This window comes from Bos mutus, chromosome 20 (assembly GCF_027580195.1).
Source record: "Bos mutus isolate GX-2022 chromosome 20, NWIPB_WYAK_1.1, whole genome shotgun sequence".
Classification (NCBI taxonomy): Eukaryota; Metazoa; Chordata; class Mammalia; order Artiodactyla; family Bovidae; genus Bos; species Bos mutus.
In genome coordinates this window covers 20,366,246-20,388,150 of record NC_091636.1, presented here as the reverse complement: position 1 = coordinate 20,388,150, position 21,905 = coordinate 20,366,246, and the positions used below count along the sequence as shown (strand labels likewise).

At 39.3% G+C, this 21,905-nt stretch overlaps 1 protein-coding gene across 1 annotated transcript in view; it reads right to left on the bottom strand.

Annotated features, from left to right (window-relative positions):
• ZSWIM6 (zinc finger SWIM-type containing 6) overlaps window positions 1–21,905 on the bottom strand; it is a 211,751-nt gene that overhangs the window by 50,841 nt on the left and 139,005 nt on the right. The window contains exons 3-4 of the mRNA XM_005900493.2: window positions 15,152–15,300; window positions 11,445–11,595 (exon numbers count right to left, since the gene is read on the bottom strand). Of these exons, the coding sequence (XP_005900555.2) occupies window positions 11,445–11,595; window positions 15,152–15,300 (300 nt within the window). The remainder of the gene's footprint in view (window positions 1–11,444; window positions 11,596–15,151; window positions 15,301–21,905) is intronic.

The window sequence follows — 21,905 nt, the reverse complement described above, 5'->3', positions numbered from 1 at the left end:
TCAACAGTGGCCTCAAGACTGCAAAAGGCCAGTTTTCATTCCAATCCCAAAGAAAGGCAATGCCAATGAATGTTCAAATTACCATACAATTGCACTCGTTTCACATGCCAGCAAGATTATGCTCAAAATCCTTCAAGCTAGGCTTCAGCAGTCCACGAACCAAGAACTTTCAGATGTACAAGCTGGATTTAGAAAAGGCAGAGGAATGAGAGATCAAATTGTCAACATTTGCTGGATCACAGAAAAAGTAAGGGAAACCCTCAAAAAATCTACTTCTGCTTCACTGACTACACTAAAGCCTTTGACTTTGTGGATCACAACAAACTGTGGAATATTCTTAATGAGATGGGAATACCAGACCACATTACTTGCCGCCTGAGAAACCTGCATGCAAGACAAGAAGCAACAGTTAGAACCAGACATAGAACAAATGACTGGTTCAAAATTGTGAAAGGAGTACGGCAAGGATGTATATTATCACCCTCCTTACTTAACTTATATGCAGAGTACCTCATGCAAAATGCCGGTCTGGATGAATCACAAGCTGGAATCAAGATTTCCGGGAGACATATCAACAACCTCAGATATGCAGATGATACCACTTTAATGGCAGAAAGTGAAGAGGAACTAAAGAGCCTCTTGATGAACTTAAAACTGTTGGCTTAAAACAGCTTAAAAAATTTCACTTAAATCTCAATATTCAAAAAATCATGGCATCTGGTCCCATCACTTCATGGCAAATAAATGGGGAAACAATGGAAACAGTGCAAGATTTTATTTTCTTGGGCTCCAAAATAAGAGGATGGTGAGTGCAACCATGAAATTAAAAGACACTCGCCTTTTGGAAGAAAACCTATGACAAACCTAGATAGCGTGTTAAAAAGCAGAGACAACATTTTGCAAGCAAAGGTCCGTCTAGTCAAAGCTATGGTTCTTTACAGGAGTCATGTACAAATGTGAGAGTTGGACCATAAAGAAGGCTGAGTTCTGAGAACTGACACTTTCCAACTATGGTGCTGAAGACTCTTGAGAGTCCCTTGGACAGCAAGGAGATCAAACCAGTCAATCCTAAAGGAACTTAACCCTGAATATTCATTGGAAGGACTGATGCTGAAGCTGAAGCTCCAATACTTTGGCCACCTGATGTGAACAGCCAAGTCACTGGAAAAGACCCTGACGCTGGCAAAGAGGGCAACAGAGGACGAGATGGTTGGGTGGCATCATTGGCTCAATGGACATGAGTTTGAGCAAATTCAGGGAGACAGTGAAGGACAGAGAAGCCTGGCGTGCTGCAGTTCATGGGGTCGCAAAGAGTCAGACATGACTTAGTGACCGAACAACAAAATTGATATAAATAAGTCATTCTTAGGTACACATCTAAAATGAGTGGCTATTTAAAAACCTATTGAAGATAATCACTAACAAGCATGTATTTTAAATCTTAGAATCCTCTGTTCTGGAGTAATCTTAGTGGAAAGGCTAGCGTATGGAGAGGTGAAAGTAACTGTATGGGGATTGAGAAGGACCTGCCTTCTCCCATCACACTCTTCTCCCTCCCATCTCACCCTGGGGGCTCTGTGAGGCAATGTCTGAAACATCTTTCTAAGGGACCACCTTTCCCTGGGTTCTCCCCAATCCCATTAGGCCATCTAAGTTTAAATGAACTATGAAAAGATTTGCAAAGCACCTTGCGAGGTGCCAGCAGACACAGAAAACAGCCCAAGTGTCGGATTCAGTCTTCCCTTGGCTTCCACTTCTTTCATTCTAGCTCCTGGCAGCATTGACTTCCCGTGAAGCCCCTGAGCATCACAGATGTCTTAATATAAGGCTCCTCAGACCTCATTAATTTTTGTATGCTGCCACTTCATGGTAAGAAATGTTGAAAGGAACTGATCCCCAGCCTGTTTCTCTTGGTTTTCACTCCCTCACTCCTCCTGTGTTCTATCGGATGGTACTCTCTAGAGATCCACATTCTAGCAAAGAGACTCCCCCAGTCAGATTTCCCTTTTGCGGCAGTTTCCTGAGGACAAACACAATACTAACTTTTAGGGAGTGACAAAACTAAGGAGAGAATTTTTCTGAAATTGTTGCTCTGACGTTCCTATTAGCCATGAATGAGAGAAAAAAATCTACTATCAATGGACTCCTGTTATAAACGGAAAGACAGCCTAAACGAATGTAACTGGAACTTATTCTTGGTCCCAACAATGCTACTAGCACACTACATGTACAACACAGAACACTAAAAGGTAAACAGAGGCAGACTTCAGTTTCTTGGGCTCCAAATTCACTGTAGACAGTGACTGCAGCCATGAAATTAAAAGATGCCTTGCCTCCTGGAAGAAAAGCTAGGACAAACACAGACAGCATATTAAAAAGCACAGATATTTTGCCAACAAAGGTCTGTCTAGTCAAAGCTATGGTTTTTCCAGTAGTCATGTACGAGAGAGCTGAACCATGAAGAAGGCTGAGTGCCAGAGAACTGATGCTTTCTAATTGTGATGCTGGAGAAAACTCTTGACAGTTCCTTGGACAGTAAGGAGATCAAACCAGTCAATCTTACAGGAAACTAACCCTGAATATTCATTGGAAGGACTACTGCTAAAGCTGAAGTTCCAATACTTTGGCCATCTGATGCGAAAAGCCAACTCACTGGAAGAGACCCCAGTGCTGGGAAAGATTAAGGGCAGGAGAAGAAGGGGGCGACAGAGGATGAGATAGTTGGGTGGCATCATCGACTCAGTGAACTTGAGTTTGAGCAAACTCTGGGAAACAGTGAAGGACAGGGGAGCCTGGTGTGCTGCAGTCCATGGGTTCACAAACAGACAAGACTGGGGACTGAACAACAAAAGCGTACTACACCTAACTCTGAATAAAAGCTCTGCAGTCTATATTTAGAAGAGTTTTACAAAAATACACAAGGGGGTGATCCCTAACAGTTGTTAAAATCATCCAACTGTACACCTAAATAATTTAGACAATGAATATCATTAATAGTCTCTAACTGGTTAAATAGAATCAAGTCATCTGTAAAGATCTCTTTTAATGCCGAGAATCTACTACTTTCTATTAGTATACACTTTTACATTTTTCTCTCTATTTGTACTCTTTCTCATACAGGGTACTGAATGGATAATTAAGCCCTAGCAGCTGCCATCAAGAGAAGGATGGTTGATAGTATTACACAGGAGCTACTTATCAGAGATTTGCCCACTGTATAGAAATATGCATTCTCTTTTTGGGTTAACTTCTGACCCAAACTAGAAATTACTCTGCCTACTTAAAGCAGAAAATAAACCCCTTTTCCTGTCCCCACAGCAGAAGAGAACCCAGAGGCCTCTGACCCGAAAACACAGAGGTCTCAGTTTTAAGGGACAGAAAGCAGGAGAACCACACAACGGAGAAAGAAACCAGGCCCCAGTAATGAGGACTCAGTAGCAGACAGACGTTCTGAGAACAGTGCTGGAGGGAAGCAAAGCCTCCTGAGCAATACAATGGACAAAGCCTCTGTATTTAGAGGGAGCTCTGAATAATGAGGGGAAAAACAGAGGCTGAGACAGGAGCACAAACCCCATTTCAGAGCAGGACAGCCCAGCCCATGGGCAGAAGGGTCTGCAGAGCCTGTGGACCACATGAGGTAAGGACAGGCCAAGACAGAGACAGTGACCTAAGGGTTTTCACCGGCTCCATAACAAGAGGGACTGGAAAAGAAGAGCAAAGGTTCCATTTATTCCATCTGCAGTAAGCAGTTTCTGTATGATTGCTGTTGTTGTTGTTCAGTCACTAAGTCATATTCAACTCCTTGCAACCCCATGGACTGCAGAACGCCAGGCCTCCCTGTCGATATGCTTATTATATACTACAGTTCTTAATCAATAGCATATATTTGGCTATTCTGCATTAATGGGTTTTTTTTTTTTTTCAGAGGTTGAACTTAGAGAGCCTCTGAGAACACAGGTGGGTAACTAGACTAGGTAAGATCTGCTAACAACTGCAAACAGGACTGTGGGGCCATGGGTGGGCAGACCAGGCCAGGTAGCTTTCAAAGTGTTTGCTGCCACCGAGGTAAGCTTCACTTTGCCCCTATTCTCCTCTAAGCAGAAAGACTGCCAGGCAGAGAGGAATATTGGTCTTTTAAAATAAGCTGAGGATGGTGTGTAGTTTAGGGTTTAAGTCTTTGAAGTCACTGACACCTAGGATCAAATTCCTGTTCTGCTGTTGTGACGTTAGGCAAGTTATCTGATCTTCTTATAGTTCAGTTTTCTTGGCTATAAAATTGGGGCTAATAACTGTCCCTGGGTTTCCCCAGTAGCTCAGCTGGTAAAGAATCCGCCTGCAATGCAGGAGACTCTGGTTCAATTACTGAGTCAGGAAGATCTGCTAGAGAAGGGATAGGTTACCCACTCCAGTATTCTTGGGCTTCCCTGGTGGCTCAGCTGGTAAAGAACCTGCCCGCAATGCAGGAGACCTGGTTTCGATCCCTGGGTCAGGAAGATCCCTGGAGGACGGAATGGCCACCCACTCCAGTATTCTGGCCTGGAAAACTGCATGGACTGTATAGTCCATGGGGTCACAGAGAGTGACTTTCATTTCCAGTAACTGTTCCTACCTCACAGGGTTGTTTTAAGAATTAAATAAAATAATGTATGCATTATGCGCTTAGCATAGAGCCCGATAAATAAGTGCTGACATCTGTGTTGAGTGTAGTAGCTGGACCACAATGGGGAGAAAAGCAAAAACTTGGATCCTGTAATGTCTACTCTCTCCTCCTCCTCCCCACCCCTTGAATTTAAGCAACAATGAAGATCAACAAGGCTGGACTGAAAATCTTAAAAGACAGCATTTTGGATAATGAGATCCTCCACTGAGTTCTCCTTGTGTTTGCTCATGTTATTCCTTTTTTCTGTAGTACTCTCATTGAAAATTAAAGTGTTAGTCGCTCAGTCGTGCCCGACTCAGCAATCCCATGTACTGTAGCCCACCAGGCTTCTCTGTCCATGGGATTGCAAGAATAATGGGAGTTGGTTGCCATGTGGGTTGCCGTGCCCTCCTCCAGGGGATCTTCCAAACCCAGGGATCAAACCTGGGTCTCCTGCATTGCAGACAGATTCTTTACCATCTGTGCCACCAGGGAAGCATTGCTTCTTTCCTATAACTCTCCTTCATGAACATCCTGTAAAACCATGCTAAGTTCAGTCTATTTATTTACTAATATGTGAATAAATTACTCTATAAAAAGTGCTCTACAGTTCATTCAAGCCTATTCTAATTTCTCATGTCTCCCGGTGGTTGCATCTCTGCTGCTGCTGCTGCTAAGTCACTTCAGTTGTGTCCAACTCTGTGTGACCCCATAGACGGCAGCCCACCAGGCTCCACCATCCCTGGGATTCTCCAGGCAAGAACACTGGAGTGGGTTGCCATTTCCTTCTCCAATGCATGAAAGTGAAAAGTGAAAGTGAAGTCGCTCAGTCGTGTCCGACTCTTAGCAATCCCATGGGCTGCAGCCCACCAGGCTCCTCTGCCCATGGGATTTTCCAGGCAAGAGTACTGGAGTGGGCTGCCATTGCCTTCTCCGGTTGCATCTCTACTCCCTCTATACTCCCAGTACCATCATCAGCAGTAAAATCAAATACTTAATACATCTATTCTTTCTGATCAGGAAACACAAAAGACTCTGAAAAGAAGGGTTAACAGGAAGGCATTGAAATGGTGTTAAGTGGTAAAATTATATTCTCCTGTGCCCAGGAAGACAAGCTGGCAGGTGATGAGCAATCCCTGATATGTGGTTCATTAGGATTACACACTACACTTACAGCTACATGGAAGTTTCCAAGGCTGTACTGACATCTTTTTGCTGCACAGGGACTCTGGGAATTGCTGTTTTCTCCACGGCACTAGCAAAAGCATATCAACTTATATGATGGCAAGCTATACTGGAATGCTTTCCAGTTTTCAATGAGAACCCGTTACTCCTCAGCCTGTTTACTAGCCACTGCTTTCCTGGTGGCTCAGCTGATAAAGAATCCGCCTGCAATGCCGGAGACCTGGGTTCGATCCCTGGGTTGGGAAGAACCCCCAGAGAAGGGAAAGGCTACCCACTCCAGTATTCTGGCCTGGAGAATTCCATGAACTGTACAGTCCCATGGGATTGCAAAGAATCGGACACAACTCAGAGATTTTCACTTTCTTTCGATCAACTTTAAAATGTAGAAAGCCTGAGTCTGCCTTTACCATAAAAACTAAGTATGGAGCTCAAAACAGTGGGGGAATTACTAAGACTTTTGCTTCTGGAGACATAAGATAGCATAAAATTTCTCCACAATTACCTTCAAAGCTAAACCTTTAGAATCTTACTTCTGGTTCTGCACAAGGCCCTCCAGTTACTTAGAGCACTGTTTTGAATATGTGACTAAAGCATAAGTTTTTTTCTGTATTCAAGAATAATGTGGGTAGGTGCAGAAGAGGCTGATAGAAGTGACTATTTATATCTGGGATGATAGCTTGAACAGGGTTCTAGGTCCATGGAGTAGGTGCATGTGTGTATGCTAAGCTGCTTCAGTCATGTTTGACTCTTTGCGACCCTATGGACCGTAGGCCACCAGGCTTCTCTGTCCATGTGGTTCTCCAGGCAAGAATACTGGAGTGGGTTGCCATGCCCTCCTCCAAGGGATCTTCCTGACCCAGGGATCAAAGCCACATCTCTTACATCTCCTGCAATGGCAGGTGGGTTCTTTACCACTAGCTTCACCTGGGAAGCCCCATGGAGTAGGCAATATTTAGTATTTTGCAATATATGTAGTCCCAATGGTTGGGCTAAGTTCTCTACTACTCAATGTAGATTTACTCTGATTTCAAAGTCCACTGAATCTTTATACCCACTCAATCTATCCAGCACCCTACCAAGGAATATTATTATAACCACTGCTCAATAACAGTATGGGGCTTCACAGGTGGCACAGTAGTAAAGAATCTGCCTGCCAATGCAGGAGATACAAGAAATGTGGGTTTGATCCCTGGGTTGGGAAAATCCCCTGGAGTAGGAAATGGCAAGCCACTTCAGAATTCTTGCCTGGAGAATTCCATGGACAGAGAGGAGCTTGGTAGGCTATAGTCCTTGGGGTAGCAAAGAATCGAGCACAACTGAGCAACCGAGCACACACAAACACAATAACAGTATACAAGGAAATGCAAACTAAAAAATCTAACTATGGCTATTTCTACCCACACACAGTTAGGTGTCTCTATCAAAAGCTTTGAAGAAAACTCAGAGATACCACCTTGTTCTTGTGAACCACATGAGCAAACTCAGAGCAGTAAGACCCTTGTGATGGCAGCCCAGCCTCTCCCAAAGAAACAAGGCTACATGCCAGAGAGCAAAACAGATGACTCAGCCCAGAGGAAAAGTGTTTAAAATCTGGAGGAAAAGTATTACATACAACATATTATGAAAATGAAAATTTAAGGATTTTTCCCTGTGATAAAACTGTAATTAAATCTTATTTAACTATTTCCTCTAATGACGTCCAGTTTAATTAAGTTTTAATAGACTGGCAGCCATAACCTATAGTTTTATGAAGCAAAGTAAACTTGCGGCCTAAGAAGACATTTAAGGCAAGAGACCCATCAACACAGACAAGAGGTTACAATATATTCCCTCATCCCTAAAGACCTCCACAATAATTAAGTGTGCTAAACAGTCAGCCATTAGGGCTAACAGTAGGTGTGCTCACCACCAATCCGCACTGGGCTGTTCCTTGAAAGCCAAGGGTTATTTCTGTGATCTGCTTTCCAGAAAATGTGCCTGGAGTAAAGAACACAACTGAAAAGGTATGTGTTCTATAGCTCTACGAGGCATGTGTCATATCTATCAAACATGCAGCTCCTCCCGCTGCACTGGGCTTTCTGTCTCAAAATTTTAATATATACATGTTCTCACAGCTGATCATGATACAACACTCATCTTGAGAAGACTGTCAGATGTGTAAGAAAACATCAAGTAGAGAAAAGTAAAATTAATATAGGAAAAACTGATTCACGGGATCTTAATAGTATGCATCTGAATCTATTTCATACTACATTATGAAAATCACAGCATAAATCAAAAAAATTAACTCAGACCAAATGAATATCATAGGCATTTATTTTAGACAAGAACTGAGCATAATCATCCCTTTGTTAGCCAGAGAATGGGGCAAAGAAATTGGGCCTATTGATACCTCAAATAAGATTGCATGCATTTATTTGAATGAAAGAAAGAACTAAATGAATAGGTTATTTTTTAAAACTAACTTTGAAACATCAGCACTTGCATTTTAATAAATCACATATACTCAAAAAAACTGTAAATCTTGGGGAGGGGGGTATCTGATCCTATGAAAGAAAAATAAAATTCTGTAATCTGGCTGACAATCTGATGCCTCTGAATCTCTCTGCCAAGAAGCAGTTACTTGGCTGAGATACTCTTACTTGTACACTTTCATCAGATTAAGGCTTTCATGCCAGGAATTTTTTTCCTCCTGGTGTATTGGCCATTGCCAGAAATGGACCCATCGAATCCACCGGTGCTAAGGAGTTAAGCATCTGAGATTTAATTTAACAGTTTCAGCTTTATTAAGCTGTCACAGAGCGGCCCTACTTTGATAACAGTAGCTGCTCCAATTATGGCTTGGTTTAGGGTTGACAAGTATAATGATTCATTCGTGGCACATGAGAAGCAATAAAAGGTTGTTTTGCATTACAGCTTTAAAAATGTGGGCACTTTTTTCATTTAATTTGTCACTTAGCTTTTGCTAAGAGGACATTTAAATTGCAGTAAAAGGCAAATGGGGCTTTTAGTTTAAATGTAATCCCCATATTTAAATGATCTGTAATGGTGCAGTGTTGGAGTGGGAACACTATTGTCTCACAGTGGGTCCTGATGGTGACATGTGACATTTGTATTCAGGTCCTGTATTATCCATGTGGCTAAAGGGCTTCCAATTTCATTTCACAGCCAGAAGCCTGCAGAAAACACCAATTAACTTGCAGATCCCATTTGCCGACAAAACTCAGCCTCTTCTCAATGTCTGGCATCTGGCAGTGCTCAGCATTTAATTCCAAAGCAGAGCCTTGAAGCAATGTGAGCCCTGTGCAGGGGCACAAAGTCAAATTCCCCCATTTTCTTAAGAAGCAAAATCCTTTTCTTTTGTAGTCCAGAAGCAACTTTTACTTAATTTTTTTGGTGAATGAATATTAAGATTTGAGAGCTACTGTTAGGCCCACGTGAGATTCTTCACAGAACTTAGACTTCATTAAAATGGCAAGTGACCTCTGCTCACCATCACAGTATGCAGGAGAATTTATAGCAGTCTAGTAATGACTGGATGGCAGGAAGGGGGGCATGATTTGTGAAAAAAGAAAACACAGGCCAAGAATATGTATTCTTCATCCTGGGCTGAAATCAAAGAACTTGGATAAAGCCTGGTCCATAATTAGAAATGTAGTCCATCAGAGAGTATAATAAGAATCAGCTAGTGAAAACTTCTGCCTAATGAGAATTAATACTTTTGATTGGGAGTTGAAGTACATAATTTTCAAGGCCAACTTGCAAAAGTGAAATACAACTAATGGATTAAATGTAAACACTGAAAATCTTATTTAACTGTATCACTTGTACTTTTTTTTGGTAACCAAAATATTTAGTTGATATTTTCTAATTAGTTATTTGTAATTTTAAGCTTCTTTAAGTACCAAAGCTCTTTAAATTTTATTCATCTGATATCAATCCAATAATTTTTCCTGAAATGATTCCCTTCATTATAGTTTTTTTTTAAATGTTAATCCTTTTTACTGCCATAAACCAACTAGTCAATTCAACACTTACTGTAGAGTTACAAAACTGAGGAGTCTTTACTTACAAACCACTCAGTATTCTATAAAAATTTTTGTTTAAACCACACATTACACTTGTGTTCTCCAACTACCACACTGAGCTCCCAAACATTTCCTGCCAGGACACCAAAAGGATCTACTACAGTTACAGACTGATTTAAATTCTGATTGAGGGGAAGGCCACTAACACTACTTCCGGTGACCCAAGGAAAGTACTAAGATTAAATTATTATAAGACACTTAATAAAAAATACTTTGGGAAAAGGTCAACAAGTATCTTAACGTTGGGGAATAGCAGACACATGTTAAAAAACAAACAGGAGCTGTCATCCACAAACCAGTTCCTGAACACACACCCTATTAATGGGAAAAAGGAAACTTTGATGTCCAACTGTTTACCATCTTGCTGTATAACCTTAAAGGGTCACACTATGTCATTTTGTGGAAGTTTCCTAACCTCCTCAGACTTTAGTTTCCTTATCTGTAAGCAGTTCATCTCAAAGGTCCCTTCCAAACATTATAACTGGTATCTTCACAGACAAGTCTTTCTTGGTCGGGGCATGGGATCAATAGCATGATGTGGTCCATCAATAGCGAAGAGGAAGACAGAAGGTGAAGGTATGAAGACTTCTACTATTCAACTTCACTGAAACTAGAAAGTGAAAGTGAAAGTGCTTAGTCATGTCTGACTCTTTGAGACTCCATGGACTATACAGTTCATGGAATTCTCCAGGCCAGAACACTGGAATGAGTAGTCTTTCCCTTCTCTAGGGAAAGTTCCCAACCCAGAGATCAAACCCAAGTCTCCCGCATTGCAGGCGGATTCTTTACCAGTTGAGCCACAAGGGAAGCCAAACCTTCTAATAAATATCCAGAACATAAAATTAAAACAGGCACTGACAAAATATTTGCCAAAAATTCCATTTGTCACATACAGATTTCTTAATAGACAACAAATTCATTATTAATTTCTCTAGCAATGAGTATTGAGTAACAAGAGTCATCTCTGCAAATTTCTCAGTAAACACAAGTAGTGGATTTCTCATTTTTTTCAACCACCTGCTGTATTTACATCTTTACCACCATGGATTTGGAAAGCAATAAAAATTATAGAGTTTGCTGTGACTTTTCCATTCTGACAATCAGTAGTTCATCTAAGTTGAGAATAATTTTTAAAAATGACGACTCAAGTTACTTTCAATAACTTTAATGTAGGTAAAAGGGGAAAATGGCCAAATTCCAGCTGAAGTGATTACAATATTAGTCTGGAAATGAATAATCAATGCTATTGTACCGAATACCTATCTGGAAATACACATTCCCCACCCCCACAAATACTTAAAAGCAGAGTCTGTGCTTACTTTCCTCGACATCAGACAATTCCCCCAAACGCTGCCAAGACTGATTCCTGCAAATGTTTCATTCTCCCTGTCCTAGCCAGGGTACACTGGCGGCAAGTTCATGTAAGAGCAGCTCTCTCTTCTGCAATATTCTGACCATGCTTTTTCCACTTTCTATCCCAGGCTTCAGCCACACACAACTCACTGGGAATCCATCAGAAGATTCACACTTACCCAGCTCATCCCAGAGCTGCCTGTACTTGTCAGTCATTGCAGTGCCTTGTTGCCTCCAAAGTGACAGACGAGGGTCAGCCATGAACTGCTCTGTTATCAAAGTCAACATTCGGGCCCCATTTGAGTCCCTCATCTTCAACATCTCCCGCACCTAGTGGGGGGAAAAAATACCTTCAGAAAAATGTTAAAAAATGAACAGTAATACAGAGACGGTACACCTTACTTCTTTGGGGAGGGAAGTTAGGGCGGTGGTGGTGGTGGATTCTTTTAACACCATCCTTTTTAAGCAAACAAAAGTTGTTAAAAATAAGCCTTTGTCCTCAATGGCAATTTAATCAAAGAATGACCATTAATTGTTTTAAAATTGTGTTTTTGAATCCACAAAAGAACAAATAAATTGCCTAACTTCCTAACTCCCCCCTAAAAATGTTTCTGCCAGACTGCAAAGCAACACCAAAACAAACAAGACAAATCATTCGGTACCTTCTTAACTCCCTGACCGACTGCACTACCACCAGAGTAATGGAGTCTAAAGAAGTGTACCAAAAACTTTTTAGAGATCTTCTAAACTGATCTAATGATGTTTATAGTAATAGCATCTATCCTTCATTTTTTTAAAAACTTTATTCACATACATACAATTCACCAATTTAAACTGTACAATTCAGTGGTTTTTAGTATATTCAAGCACAAGCTGTACAAGTCCTTCGTTTTTGAGGTAAATTAGTAATTACACTAGATTCTTTCTCACCAAGGGTTTCAACATAAAGAGCAACACATACTTCTATTCATTCAGATGGGACTGTTTTTGCAATGGTAAGAGGAAATGTTCAGGGCTGTGTAAGTTCAAGAACTTTTTTGCTCCAAATAAGCAATCCTTATAGCAGAATCATAAGTGACTTCATAAATTAACTCTGCTTCTCTGTTTTGGAACATCAAGCTCTGTCCATTATTCTTCTGTTAATAGTTCCCAGATAAATGAGAAAGCAAAGAAGGAAATATAAGGCTAAGTTGCTCTACAGGAAATCCTAATGAATCCATCCATTCCTAAAGCGTGAAATGTTATATGTTCAACAAGAGCAATCTAAGCTGAACGCCAGTTCTCTGAATAGGAAATTAGTAGACCAAGGTCATAAGTAGTAGTTGAGAGGGGAAGAGTCCTTTTATTCAAAATTCTTTCTATGTGAAAGCCAAATGGAGGAGGAAATAGTAGATCTTTAATAAAGCAGCCTAAAGCTCTAGGTCAATATATTCTGCCTCAGGCCTGTACCCTGAGAAGTAATGGAACCACCTCTCCACAGGCTTCAGAATTTGAGTCTTGTAGAGAACTCAAATGTACTTCTACACTGAATCACAAGAGTGTGCTTCCAGGAGGGCTGTTTCAATAATCTTAAGAAGTACTAAAAAACAGAAAGAAATGGAGTTGCCATTTGTTGGACATCTCGCTAAAGAGTTTTACATTTATACTTCTCCTTTCAATCTTCACAACATCCATAATAAGTAGGGCAGATTATAACACTGATTTTACAAATTATAAAGCCATGCCTCAGAAGTGAAGTAACTTGTCCAAAGGACAAGAGGAACAACTGGAATCAGAATCCAGATCTGTCTTAACTCTGGAAATTATGCCATTTTTAAAATTAGATGTTGCTGTTACTTCATGTAACATATATAATGTGTACACCATATATACATAGATAAAAATAGCAATTGCAGGCCCATCTAATTCCTCTTTTACATTGCTTCCACTAGGCCACAGTGTACTTTCTACTGATATGAGAATCTAAGAAATACTTACTGTGTGTCTAAATACACCAAACCTTTAATATTACCTCTTCACGTTATAGATTTAATTTAGTATTTATTTCCCTGATGAATTTCTAACCTACTACTCAGTTAGCAACAGCAATGAAAATAAATGCTTTACTACTAAGCATATAAACCCAGAACTATTAACCAACACTCAAGTACATCTATATAGCCTAAAGGTAATTAATTTCAGACTGTTGACTCTGACGCATTATAAGAGTTTGAAGTGCTATGAATTACCAAAGATTCATTAAGTCATGTGAAATAATTTTAGAGTTAGACGTATTCTTGAAAGTGAAAAATGAAAGTCGCTCAGTCATGTCTGACTCTTTGCCATCCTGTGGACTGTAGCCCACCAGCCTCCTCTGTCCATGGGATTCTCCAGGCAAGAGTACTGGAGTGAATAGCCACTTCCTTCTCTAGGGGATCTTCCTGACCCAGGAATTAAACTGGGTCTCTTGAATTGCAGGCAGATTCTTTACTGTTTGAGCCACTACTATAATTCTTGAAAAACTGGCAATCTATATATGGTATATGAGATAAAAGTTTTTTTAAAGGCTGCACTGCATGGCATGCGGGATCTTAGCTTCCTGACCAGGGATGGAACCTGTGCTCATCAAAGTGGGAGCTCGGAGTCTTAACCACTGGACTGCCAGGAAAATCCCGGGCTAAATCTTTATTCAAAGGGTTTTCATTAATCACAATACACTAGTTTTTGGCCATAAGCAGTAACAGTTTACTTTAATTCTTCTGATAAATGGCAATCCACTCCAGTATTCTTGCCTACGAAATCCTATTGGACAGAGGAGCCTGGTGGGCTATAGTCCATGGAATTGCAAAGAGTCAGACATGACTGAGTGACTAAACTTACCCACAAAAGGTTTTAATTACTATGAATATGAGAGAAATTGTTTAACAAAAGTATCAATGAACATAGTTATCTGTTCCTTTAAAACCAATCTGAATTCATTATCTATAATGATGGCTGCACCCCCAATGAAAAGACATTGCCTTAACATTATTTAAAAAGCATTTTATCCAGTATTTAGAAATGTGTTCATGGTACTAAAGTTCTGTGTAAAGCAACAGACACAGCTTCTGTTCACAATGAACTTATACTGAAGATAACTTTGTCTCTTAGGTGATCAAATGTTTGTGATGAAAATTAACATTTACCAACACCCAACAACTGTTAAGACACAATTATCATATAACATCATAATCACAACAACTAGAAGGGATATGCTATTATTTACCTAAATTTATACATGAGGAAACTGACTTAAATAACTTGCAAAGATATACACACTCAAGATTTTAGAACTGAAATTTAAACCCAGGTTTCTATTTCTCCAAAGTTAACGTTCTTGAAACTAATTTTAAAATATTAACATTAAACTAATTATACAAAGCATATCTTAAGGACTATATTCAAATTTATGCTCTACTTGGGAAAATTAACCAGAAAAGTTTTTTAAAAACTGAAAAAAAATGGCATTTCAATTAATATCAAGCTATTTTTAGTATTGAACAGTTTTTCAAAATTGTATAAGAACTAAAAAAAGACAAAAATGGCCCATATCTTACCTAAAGACATCTAAGTAAATTAATGCTTACATTACAACACAGAAGTCTCTAATGGTTGATTATAACTTTATTTTTTTTCCCTTGGGCCATGCCACTCAGCTGACAGGATCTTAGTCACCCATGACCAGGGACTGAACTGGAGCCCCAGCAATAAACATGTGGAGTCCTAACCACTGGACTGCCAGGTAATTCCCATTTAAAAAAAAAAAAAAAATTTACAAAGAAGCCTTTATCTTTTTCTATACATGGTTGTATATACTTTCTATAAATGTATATATTTAGAATGTTTCTTTAAAAATAAAAAGTCATACCTTTGCAAAGAGCAAATTAAGCTGCTTCCCTGATCCGTGGTACCCGCCCTGGGAAAGGAACAGTTTAACCTGTTCTTGAACCTGCTCTTCATCTAAGTGCCAGCAGTTTTCATCATCTATACTAGCACCTGCTGTTGGATCAGGAGCACCTAGAAATAGAAAGAAAAAATAACACATATGCTAGATAAAAACTCTGTGCTAACAGGACTCTGACAATAAACTTGAAAAGAATTAAGATTCTATACTTTTTGCCTAAATACTTTTTAATCCAATCTCAATATACATACATATGTATGACCGAAAATAAGTGTGAAATTATTCTTTTATATGCAGAACTTTGCTGCTCTGTGCTAAGCTGAAAGGTAATGACTTAAGAGCTGAGACGTTTCCTTTTTTTAACATCAGAGACTGTACATGAGGAGATGAATTTACAGGTTCTCTAAAAAACAAAAAAATTCACAAAAAAGTCTCATTGTGAATATACTGTGTTTATAAAACTCTGCTGTGTAGACTTATTAGTAAAATGTTTTTCAAAGACACTAGAAAAATATGAAACCAAGTAAACTCAGCAGAGTATCTCTCTTTACTATGTTAATTCAAGAAGCTTTCACCATTATTTGCTGCTGTATAAACTGCATGCTGACATAAGTCTTTAGTTGCAGAAAACCAAAGATTAAAAAGGGAAATCAAGCCACTTGGGAACAGGCACTGCAGCTGTTGTACTAAACCAGGTTATAGTATCACCTTGCCAAACTGCGTAAATATTTTATTGCTGAAGTAAACACAAAAGATAACATCTATGTAACAGTCTGCAGACTACCTTAGAAATTAAAATTACCCGGATATTTAGGCAAGTGAAAACTGTTTTGTATTTATTAATAAAATAAAATGGTATTAAAGGCCTAAGATTCATTAAGTAATACAAAAACAAATCTAAAACCTCTCATTAACAGTGTTTCATCTGCTTATTAAGTCCTAAAAAAAATCTGTAGATATGGTTCCACACTTCTTTTCTTTTAATAATCTTACACAGACTCATTTGGCCAAGGAAATAATCACTAACATGTGCTTGGGACCAGGTTCCATTAGTCTCTAGGAGCATGAATTGGTCTGTGAACCTCCCTGAAAAAGTGTGCATTCATTCATTCAGAAAACATATTTACTGAGAGCCCTCTGCTAGACTCAGGGATGGAATGGGGTACAAAATAGAATTCCTGTCCTCACAGAATGTATTATCTAGTTCAATGGCTTTCAAACTTTTTTGACTAAGAGCCACAATAAGAAACATAATTAATACCATACCCAATACACCTGTGTATCTGGACACTTATATGAACACATCTATTTATTAATCTGAAGCAAAAGTATGATCAAAAAATATCCTTTCTGTAAAAGTGAGAAAGTCTGATATTTTCTGTACTATTTCACTTTTTAAAGGCTCATCATAATTTTTAAGAACTGATTTCATAATGAATAATGGGTTGCAATCTACTATTATTGAAACACTGCTTTAAGTGTGTGAAACAAATACCAATGTAATCACCCATACAAATATATAAGAATAAATGAATTGTTCATAGAAAAGCACAAAGAGCCAGGAGACTGTATCAGAGAGCTCTGACCTGGCCTTGGATTGGCAGAATAAGCATATGGAGCTGAGATCTGCCTTAAGTAGATTAGAAGATAACTGAAGGCAGGAAAAGGAAGCACTGAATCTACATGTGAGACTAAGAGCTTAGGCAGAGGTCTCAAGCAGAAAGGAACATGGTATGTAGATGAAACAAAAGATACTGTCCACACAACTCAACAGTAGAGGATGAGGGCAAAGAGCAACACAAGACAACTCAAGAACAGAAGAAGGGCCAGAGAGCACTGACAAGGGAGGAACTTGTTTTTTCTCCCTAAAAGTAACAAATGGTAATTCACAACAAGGTCATGCAAAGTAGAAAAGAACACTCTAGAAAGTAAAAAATGTTCTGCTCTGATACACATCAATTTCAACAGTCCTATGGAGTCCCTTGGACTGCAAGGAGATCCAACCAGTCCATCCTGAAGGAGATCAGTCCTGGGATTTCTCTGGAAGGAATGATGCTAAAGATGAAACTCCAGTACTTTGGCCACCTCATGCAAAGAGTTGACTCATTGGAAAAGATTCTGATGCTGGGAGGAATTGGGGGCAAGAGGAGAAGGGGACGACAGAGGATGAGATGGCTGGATGGCATCACTGACTCGATGGACGTGAGTCTCAGTGAACTCCAGGAGTTGGTGATGGACAGGGAGGCCTGGCGTGCTGTGATTCATGGGGTCGCAAAGAGTCGGACACGACTGAGCGACTAATCTGATCTGACCATGGAGTATTAAGCAGCCATAAAAATGAATGTAAAGATTCTTTATGTACTGCAATGGAAAGATATACCTGAGATATGGGTGATCAGGGAACTGAGAGAGAGATGGTTTTCTGGATTATACAACTAGATAAAACACTGGACAACTCACTCCCTGATACACAGACCACCAGAGAAGGATCAGGTTTCGGGGAGGGGCAGTGTTTGCATCATGAATACGGAATTTATTATTATTATTTTTAGTATTTTGGCCATACCTCTCAGTATGCAGGATCTTAGTTCCCCGACCAGGTATAGAACTTACACCCCCTGCAGTAGAAGCTCTGAGTCTTAACCACCGGACCGCCAGGGAAAATCCATGAGTTCAGTTTTAGATGTGGTGAATTTGAAGTACCTCTGAGATACTCAGCCAAGAAGAGGGGAAAGGATTTAAAGTACAGAGCTAGATATACTATGGGATGCGGTACAGGGTAAAAAATTGTCTAGGATGGAACCATAGGGAAGGCCAACATTTAAAGGCTGGGCAAGAGCCACTATCAGCCAATCAAGTAGGGAGGGATGGGAGGAAAATAAGGAGGGAGAAAGATATAAATACATTCCACTCCTACCAAGGAAGGAAATCCTATCAAAAGCAAACTACTGCTCAAGTATCCTCACACGAATTAGATTTCATTTTCTTCTTACAATGTCCCCTGGAGGTGAGTATAGCTCATGATCCCCTTTCTATAGAAGGAGAAACACAGGTTCAGAGTGATTATGACCTGTCTGTCCACAGCACACACTGCCAAATGCAGTCTCCCAGTTCTCTCCCCTGCTGAAGAATATATTCCAGAACCTCGGAGCTCAAGTTGAACCCTGAAAGCATCAAGGCAGCAGTTGTCAACCATAAATCAAAAAAAAATTTAAGGAAGAATACCGGGATCTGTTATCATGTTTCTTCTTTACAGGAAAATTTAAGAATACACAATATTGTGAAGAGTTAATTAACTACTGGGGTTATATCTGTATCCCATTGGGATACACAACCCGTAATCCAGCTCACTTCTTTGATTCTAGAGTAAGATGACACAGACACACACCTGCACAAAGACAGGCCTCTGTTTCCTCAGCCCTCATCTTCTATTATGTAGGAATAAAAAATTAAGTAATAAAAATTAGAAATTTTCCGTGACTATGCAGAAAACAATTCAGTCATAAGAATGCACATAAAGGTAATTAATTGATAAATAAAACATAAATTTACTCTAAACACAACTCAACATTTTAGGAAAAAAGACACGTACACTTTACATTATATACCAGGAAATTCATGTTTACAACAACCCTCCCAAAAGAGGAAATTTATTTATTAAACTTTAATGCTAAAGTCTAAATGCTTAAATCCTAACATGTCATGATTATATGCATTAAAGTATTGCCTAAGCCTTGCATAAAATGTAGATGTGCAAGATTTATTTCTACTCGCTAATGGCTGTCTATAATCAAAGACAAACCTCTCAGAATTTAGCTTTGAGAAAGGCAGACAAAGAGAAACATAATTCAAGCTTTTATACATTTGCTATTAGATATAACCCACATTGGGCAGGAACCAGAATCTAGGTATATAAATTAAATGGTCCTTTAAAGTGTTTTAAAACTATCATATTTTTTACCCTTATTTATATTTATAATTACAAACTCTATAACTTTTACAACTGTGTAATTAATCTTTGTGAGCATTTTATGACTAAAGCTTAATTTTACAAAGTTTCAAGCCTTCAGGGAAAGTGAAATTATCTGTTGAACACAGTGACACGGTTTTATTGGCTTTTGCTCCCAGCCAGAGTGTATGAATTTGATTCACTCTCCTACCTTGGTTACATAATGCCATTGGAGGAGAGCAAAGGAGAGTTCATGAACGTGCAGGACTACTGTCCATCTCTGGCCTTCCCTGTCTGCTACTTGATTTGGTTCTGTTTTAGCTTTGATTTACTCCAGTATCAAAACTCTTACCCCAGCAGTTCTCAAGATCAGGAATGTATCAAGACTCGTGAGGCACACTGTGAAAAGTAGATGCTTAGGCACCACTTCAGACCTACTGAACCAGAATCCTTGCCACAGATAACAAGGCAGGGGCCGTGGAGATGGGAAGTACAGCTGGGAAACACAATTCTGTATTTGGAGGGAATCTCAAACACGGTGGCATATTCTGGATCTTCGGATTGAAAAGTATTCAGGGTCCAGTGTACTCACTAAAGTACACTAAATTTAAGACCTACTGACTAAGGTATCTGTCTCTTATCACAAAAACAGTCATTTCCAAGCACTGGACACTACCAAATCACACTGCAAATTTTAAACTGAGATATTAAGACATATTCAATAACTGGTTTATGCTATGTTTGGTATGTGGAATTATTCACAGCTTTGTATTCTAATGGAGAATTTAATTATTTCTCTTTTCTTAAAACTGCTGGAAAACAAATTCAAACAAAAAATGAAAGGCTTTATTTAGTTTACATCTTCATCTTAACTGTGACCTAACTGCCTCAATACCATGGTTGTCCAAATAAAGCTTTAAGCATTTATATTTAAGTAGCAGTGCTCTTTTTTGTTGTTGTTAAAATTAAATTGTCAAATTCAGTCTACAGAGGAAGAATGCAGGAAGCAGATGTTTACACTGCAGAGGTGATTAATTCAGCCTCTTTTGCAGGACCTATAAAGGAATGCCATCTCCTACAGTTTTAGTGCCTGCTATTAAAGATATGAAACATTAAGTCTGTGGCTTACAAAGACACTGGTACACCTGTCTTACAAGCTGAAGGCAAAAGTCCTGATATCAAACATTGGCACTGAGAGAGAAAAGGCAATGCAGCAAACTTCAGTGACACAGGTTCAGAAAAAAAAAAAAATTCTTTAGCAAGGACAAGAACTAGAAGACCACTGAAAAATAATGTAATAATGTGTACTGAATAAATACACACTTGAGAAAAGCTTTAAATTTTATTCTTACTGAAATCCTCATTTCAAGGCAGTTAACTAATGTCTTCATTTCCAAATACAATTTTGTGGTGGCTGAAACAGCCAGATCCTTCATCACCTGTTCTCAGTGGTCAGTCCATGTAATTCTACTGCCATGATGCAGTGTGGTGTCCTCTCTAAGAGCTGTTAGAGGACAATCTGTTTAGCCTGGAAGCTAATGACAAAGGGAGTCCTGGCATGCGCCAGCCTCTGCTCCCTCAACAAGCCACCTTCCCTTTAGCTAAATGCCAAAGAAATAAATAAGTAGCACTGTAATCAGGATATAGCTCAGGGAACTCAAATAAGCCTGTCAAGGTTTATAGCTCCTCTACTCTTTTCCTCTCACCTGACTTTATTACTCATCTCTTGTTATCTTTTAATTTACTTCAGAAGTTTCAGTGATATACTTATTCATGTACAGAAATAATCATGTATTTTATATGGATAAAGAGCAATAAAACACTTGTACATCCACTAATGCTCATTAAAAAATGAAGAATATAAGCATAGAGTGCTTAAGAGTTAGGTCATTTTCCATAACCTAACTAACAGATATATTAATATATTAGCAATTACTTGGTACACAAATAATTAAATGCAAAGTTCTCAGAAAGTCTCATTTTTACGTAACCTGACTCTTCTGATTTATTAAAAGAGATCTACTATGATTGCAAGGTTCAAGAATGATTTGCTCAGATTATTTTCAAAGATTTTTTTAAAAAACTTCACAATTATTTTCCTCAACGATACCACCGCCAGCTGAAGACTCAGGTCAACTGCCACATCACAATGATGGATAATCGCAACTTAACTTTACTCCTTTATACCTCTCCTGACCTTATGAAATAGGCACTCTTTACAGACAATGTTTTACACGTAAGAAAACTAAGCCCTGAGGAGATTTAGTTCCTTCCCTCCACTAAAAGTGCTGGAAAGCAAGGGACTAGAATTCTTACACAGGCTGTCGAACTTCTAAGCTCTTCAACACCCTGAGTACTCTTACAGCGCGAGGGGTGAAAAGCCTACAGTGAGGGACACGGGGACAAAAGCTCACAGAGCCAACATGGAGACTTGTTCTTGTCAGTCGCCAAGTGCTGTTGGACAACTTGCAACCCATGGACTACAGCACACCAGGCTTCCCTGTCCTTCACCATCTGCCGGATGTGTCTCAAACTCATATCCATTGAGTTGGCAATGCCAGCCAACCAGCTCATCCTCTGTTGTTCCCTTCTCCTCCATTCAGGAGAGGGATGGTGAGCAAACTGATCACAGCTGGTAACAAGCCACTGACAATTATGAGAGTCGGGTAGTGTCAGAGATGACTGTAGGGTATGAGAGAAGGCACGACTTGGAGGTAAAAACAGAAAGGATAAAGGATATCGAGCTAAAAGTAACTTGGCTGCTTCTGT